Raw genomic sequence first — 6621 nt, forward strand, 5'->3', positions numbered from 1 at the left:
TCCATGTGTCCACGGTCAATGAAATTCTTTGTCCAGTTGTCTTGAAATAAGTTTTCAGCTTAATCTTTTCATCAAAATACAACCTATAACAATCTTCAATTATGGTGGTTCTTGATGGAACAATAAACTGCGGACAAGCAACAGATACAAACTGCCTAAATCCTTCTTTTTCTACAAACTTAAATGGCAATTTATCAATAATGACCATGCGAGCTAAGGCTTTTCTTGTGGCTTCCTGATCAAATTTCCAGTGAGAAGAAAATTCACTAGAATCCTCAGTTACACTCCTGCAGGAACTAGCTATTGCTTGATTATCGGCAACATATGCATTATGAGGATGATTGTTGCAAGCTTTCCTATGATTATTCATTGCTGAAGTCACGTTATTAGATGCATCGACATCATAAACTTTATCACAATACTTACAGTTAGCCCTAGTCTTCCCATTGTTATCAGTGTAAGGAGTGAAATGGTCCCAAATCTCCATTTGTGTGGGTAGCGTATCTGAATAGCCTTCATCCTCTATTTCCATTTGTTCGTTTTCAGGCGTAAACCGTGGAATTGATGTGGTGGGTGGAGCCTGAGGTAAATCCATTTTCTTCGAACTTATTGAAGGCGAGTCGTCCATAACTAATCCACACAATGTGAAAAAGTAAAAATTGAAAAACACAAATTAACTGTGAGAAAGAATAAATTAACAGCTCATTTTCTGATTAATTCATGAACATATTAATGAGTCCCAATTTGTGAAAATTGTAAATCCAAAACCAGAATCGTCCTCTCTTCCATGCTTGTTCTAAATGTATAGGGATCTCATGACTCATAAATTCATAAACAATCCATGTCCTAAGAATCAAGGGTTTTCAAGAAATCAAGGGTTTTAAACAATTTACCTCTTTTCACTTTTCAGACGGGACGGCGCCGCGGAGAGGGTTCCCGACTTCCTTTCTTGATTCCTTCCTTCTCGCTCGTGTTCGTGTTTCTTTCTGTTTCTTGATGGTGTTCGTGTTTCCTTCTCCACCTCGAACTCTGTCGTGGATTCTTAAGTTATGTCTGAAGACTGAAAAAGTGAAATTAGGTTATTAGGTGTTTAGTGTTAATTTTTTAGTTATTAATTATTATTTGTTACTTAATTGTTAGATTAATTCGGTTCGGTTTGCACCGAAAATTTTCGGTGTGTTCGGTTTTCACCGAAAATTTTCGGTGTGGTTCGGTTTTCTGCTGGTGGCGAGGTGAGTTTCCATTTACATGGAGTATTCTCCTCATGGAAGAATTGGCCACTGTTTGAACAGATTCTGCCGTTGTTACTAGTACAATGTTCGGCTGTTCATTGTGTGGGCTGTAGATAGCTTGAAGTTGGTTTGATATATGTGTATCTGGTTTTGAATGATTATGTTGCAGAACAGTAGTTAATTAGGATTATCGGTATGGAGCTTCGGGCGTCGCTGGTTGGCTGGTAGAGGCGAAATGCTGCTGCAATCCGTTGTTATGATGTTATGGTGATTGTTAGATTGACTTCTTTTCCATATGACTTTTGCATTGTGGTTTGTAAACTGGAAGTCATTGGTAGTGATGGTGAATGAGATATCCTCAAAGGGATTCCTTAGTCAATCTTTCTGCTAGGATTAACTTTCACATGAATGCATGGAGTTTTCTGAGCAATTACCTTCTAAAAATCAAGTTTCTCGAATTTAGCAGAGAGGTAGAGTTTGTAACGAGGGAATGGAGGGATGTTTATATTGTTTTCTTATACATGATAAGTGTAGTTGCATCGCTGCTTGTTATCGAGAGAAGAGTCATTTGAACCACGTCTTCTTGGGCCTTTCAAACATTATACCCTTTCCGTGATTGCTGCAATGAATTATAATGGGCAAATTTGCAGTTCATATGTGATGAGATCATTGATTAGTGGTGGGTTGGCATACCTATTCTAGAGGATATAAGAGTTCGATTACTGAAACATTTTATACATATGGAGATCTCTTAGGCAGTTTGCTGAAAGCTGTACTGTTTGCTTTCTGATATTTCTTGGTGGCTCCGCTTTCAGGTGCGCTAAAGAATGTGCACTAGCTGTACAGAGGTCGGATTGGTATACATTGTCTTGAGGAGTTATCTTTGCTAGTTGTCATATATGCTGTTTGAGACAGTCCTTAATAGGTTTGTAACTAGAGCTGCTATTCCAAGGAGGCTTTTTCCCTGAATAGTGCATTTTTAAGATTCAGTTTTTGTTGGAAACTTCACAAATATGTAGAAGAAATACAGTCGTTTTATTACCCTCTCTAGTAAGAAAGCTCCTGTATATAGTTAACTGCATCGGATGCATTTCTTACATATAGAAACTAACAGAAGGCATTGATTTATAGTGTTGATATACAATTTTTCTTGCTACGCAAATTTGCCATTATGTGGTGAGTAGGAGATTGGGAACAACTGATCAGCTAGATGATTGAAAAGGAGTTGAATATCTTCTTGTTGAACTTGTATAATGACTATGGAAACATGTATATGAGCTGTATCTCTTCAACAGTGGATTTATAATATAGTGGAGAGCAGACTTGATTGCTGATGGTTTATTGGTTAATAGTCAATGCAGTGAACTGGTAGAGCTGTTTGACATCATATGGACTCAATATTCTTGAAGTTACAGCGACCAGGTGGATTCTTTTCTCGCTTGTCTATAACTTAAGAGAGGTACAGATTGTAAGTTCATGATCTTCTTCCTCGCCTTTTAAGTTGTACACGCCCTCTACTGAATCTCAAATCTGGTAAAAATGTGTACCCAAGTGCAACACCAACAACTATTCCACATCCATAACCTGAGAATGCAAATTTCCAGTCGAATAAGCTTTCTTTTGTGGAACTCTCACCCTGCTGTGGAGGTTCTGGAACTGGATCATCAATCGGTACACATCTCGTTGACAATGGCAGCCCACACAATCCAGTATTCCCAATATAGGAATCACTTGAGTAGGTGTTGAACTGGTTTCCTTGAGGCACATGCCCTGTTAGATTGTTGTAAGAAATATTGAAAAACCCCAGGAAAGTAAGGCTTGTAAGCTGCTGTGGAATAGGGCCAGAGAGTTTATTCCATGAGAGATCTAAGGATTCAAGCTGAACCAAGTCCCCAAGTGATGATGGGATTCCACCATCAAAGGCATTTTGTGACAAGTTGAGCACGACCAGTGATTTTAGTTCCGCGATTTCACCAGGGATCTTCCCGTGGAACTTGTTGTTGGACAGATCAAGAGATATGAAAATGGTCAGTATCCTCACGAGGACCATTTCATTTCCTTTGCTCATAATTGTGACGGAATCTTGATAGTACTCGTATTGCCCTATCGTTTTCAGGGTGGCAGACTTGTTTTTGCTGTTCAGTTGCATCTCATCCAAGCTTTCCAGGAATTCTGGAGGCAAATCTCCAGTGAACTGGTTGGATGATAGGTCGATTATTCCTAGCTTTGAGAGGGAAACGTTTCTTCTTGGAAGGTGTATTTGGCCGTAGAAACTATTGTTCCTCAAGACGAGAACTTTTAGTTCAGGAAGTTTATCCAACCAGAAGGGAAATGTATCTGTAATCTTGTTGTTTCCAAGATCCAGCACTTCAAGCATTTTACAGTTTGCCAAGGATCTTGGCAGCTGTCCTTCCAAGAGATTTCTGTTGATATTCAGAGACCTCAGACTGCTTGCTGATGCAAAATCTAAAGAGATTTGCTGATAGTTGTTCCCCTGCAAGTTCAGCACAGTAAGATTGCTCATCATGCCTAGACATTCGGGGATTGATCCGCTGAGCTGATTATGAGAAGCATCAAGAATGGACAGGCTGCTCAAACTGCAAATCCCACTTGGAAGTGACCCTTGAAGCAAATTTCCCCGAACGTCAAGAGTCGCCAACAAATTCAAGGAGACGTTGGGAGAGAATTCTTCCACAGAATTGAGATGGTTGTGCGAAATGTTCACGTATTGAAGGGTGCTATGCCAAATCCAGTTGGGCACTTGGCCCTCAATGTTGTTGCCTGACAGGTCAAGGTACCATAGACCGTCTAACAATTTCAGAAACTCAGGGAATCTGAAAACTTTGCAGGAACGCATCGCCAACTTTACCAATGGAGAAAGTATACTGTTTGCATTGTCACCCTGATTAGGTTCTTCAGGAAAATCGACTGCATTCTGTGAAAGATCCAGCTCATTGAGAGAGCTAGTCCACAACCACTTGGGAACATATCCTTCTATTTGATTGTTTGACAGATTCAGAATCCTTAGTTGGTCTTGTTTCTTGAGGAAAGTGGGGAATTCTGTCAAGTTGCATTTGCTCAACTTCAGTTCCTGCAGCTGCGGAAACATCAAATCTGGTTGATCAGTTCCAATGGTTAAGCTGTTGGAAGAAAGGTCAAGGCTCGTTAAGTTATCGAGGTTCTGGAACGCTTCCAATTTGAGGGAGCCAGTGAATTTGTTAGCAGCAAGTGAAAGAAAGCTGATGCTTGGGATCTCAGAGATCGATCTTGGTATTTCCTCAGACAGGTTGTTGCCATTTAAGTACACTTGCTCCAACACTGACGAGGCTGCTGGAAACTCCTCTAATTTTCCACTCAAATGGTTGTCATTCAAGTACAAAACTTTCAGGGATGGAAGTGTGAAAATGAGAGGGTCTATTGTCCCTGTGAGAAGATTGAAAGATAACCGAAGATCTGCAAGTTTTGGGACGCCGCTATCTCTGAAAGGCGGGATTGAGCCACTGAATTTATTATAGCTAATGTCTATCTCAGTCACACTAGTCAGGTTTGCAAATGATGATGGGATCAAACCAGAAAAGTTACAGGTGTAGAGAAGCAAATTTGTCATGAACTTCAAATTACCAATTGAATCAGGCAATTTTCCTTGGAAGTTTGTCTGGTAGAGTGAAACCAGTCGCAATGAACTGTGAGAGGGAAATTCAGGTAACTCACCTGTCAAGAGTGGATTTTTCGACAAATCAATGGTCTGTAGTCTTGGTAACAGGAAAACTTGGCGGGGAAAGTTGCCGTAAAGTTGAGTAGATGCAAGATTCAAGACTTGCAAATCCCTGAAACTGGCTAGAAAACGAGGCACCTCAGAGGTGAGATTGTTGCCTTCAAGCTTGATAAAGTTGAGAGATATCAGATTTGCAAACGAACTATGGATGGGACCTGAAAGCCGACAGTGTGACAAACTTAAGACCTTAAGTCTTGGAAGTACAGACAACGCTTGAGACCAGTTGGAACCTTGAGCTGAAAGGTCCACATTGTCAAGAATAACCTCAGTTAGATTATTCAGATTCCTGAAAACCGACTCAAGATTCGGCCTTTCAAGCCTCAGCCTGTGGAGCTCCTCGAAATCAAAGATATGATTGAAGTCTGGATCATTAAACGTGGGGGGCAACTCACAAAACGGAATCGTCGAGAGATCAAGAGATACTAGTCTCGTCAAACGAGAAATCCCAGCTGGTATTTGATCAGAAAAACAGGAATACGAAAGATTAAGGTGCGTTAAATTCGTAAGCCTCTCAAAACCAGAAGGAATTGGACTAAGCTGGAAGTTGTTACGAGCAAGATTAAGACGCTGGAGATGGCGTAGATCAAAAATGGCTCCTATGTGGCCTGAAATTCTGCTGTAGCTGAGGTTCAGGCCGACAACATTGCCAGACGTATCACACGTCACGCCATCCCACAAGCAGCAATCTGTTCTGTCGTCCCATTTCGCCACTTTCATCGACGAATTATCATCGAACGAGACAGAGGAGGAGTTGTGGCTGAGGATGTCATCTTGCAGTTGCATTAAGGATGTTTTCTGGTCGTCGAGGCAGAGGTGTTTGCTGCTGTGCGGCGGCAGCTTTGCCGCACGGGACGGAATGGAGACAGAGAGAAGAAAGACAAGCAGCAGCATGATCTCATGCTTGCAGGTGAGTCTCATCTCTTCTCTATTAGGTAATGCGGGAAATGGCTTTTAGGATGTTCTTGGACTAACACACCACTTCTTGTCTTATAGTACTATGAAATTTCTGGTTACTTAATTACCCCTTAATAATCATGATTTTTTGTAATGAAACTGTATTATTGTTCAGTAATTACAGACTTCATGGTGGTGAAGTCCATTTCATGCATGATTTGATGGCATTCAATAGTGGAGACTGCTGTTAAATATCCCAATCATTGCATTTTGACCCCTCATGTTTTAAAATATTATGTATAATCCCTTACTTTATGAAAATAATAAGTTGTAACCCTTGTTTTTTGAAATACATCGAACAAGGACTAAAAATCACTTTTTATATATTTTAATTAGTCCAATTATATTTGAAGTTAACTCATGCATAAATAAAAGAAATCAGTAAATGGGCATGTGGGGAATTCAAATATTAAAAAATAGAAGAGGTCAAAATGTAATTTTTAATAATATTTGAAGTCAAGTAAGTCTTCCCAACAAGAAGGGGTGGAGTCTCCTGTAGGTCTATGTAAGTCCATGAGGACTCTTCCTCTATCCCATCAACTGCAGCTAGACAAATAAGACTTCTTCAAACATTCAATCCTTCTTACCCACATCACATCACATTGATTTGAGTTGTTTACATATAGATTTTTTATTTTAACAACTTTTTTTTTTTTTTTT

General features: G+C 40.0%; 2 protein-coding genes across 2 annotated transcripts; both read right to left on the reverse strand.

Annotated features, from left to right (window-relative positions):
- Nucleotides 1-83: 83 nt before the first annotated feature.
- Nucleotides 84-628, reverse strand: LOC105155200 (zinc finger BED domain-containing protein RICESLEEPER 4-like; the record flags this gene model as incomplete). Its single annotated transcript, XM_011071070.1, has 1 exon — nucleotides 84-628. A coding segment is annotated over exon 1 (545 nt), but the record flags the coding sequence as incomplete, so codon positions are not given.
- A 1815-nt stretch (nucleotides 629-2443) lies between these two features.
- Nucleotides 2444-6171, reverse strand: LOC105155199 (receptor-like protein 12). The gene has a single exon (XM_011071069.2). It carries the CDS (start codon nucleotides 5923-5925, stop codon nucleotides 2707-2709), a length of 3219 nt encoding a protein of 1072 aa, XP_011069371.1. The 5' UTR covers nucleotides 5926-6171; the 3' UTR covers nucleotides 2444-2706.
- Between the last annotated feature and the right edge of the window lie 450 nt (nucleotides 6172-6621).

Source organism: Sesamum indicum, unplaced genomic scaffold (assembly GCF_000512975.1).
Source record: "Sesamum indicum cultivar Zhongzhi No. 13 unplaced genomic scaffold, S_indicum_v1.0 C00588, whole genome shotgun sequence".
Lineage (NCBI taxonomy): Eukaryota > Viridiplantae > Streptophyta > Magnoliopsida > Lamiales > Pedaliaceae > Sesamum > Sesamum indicum.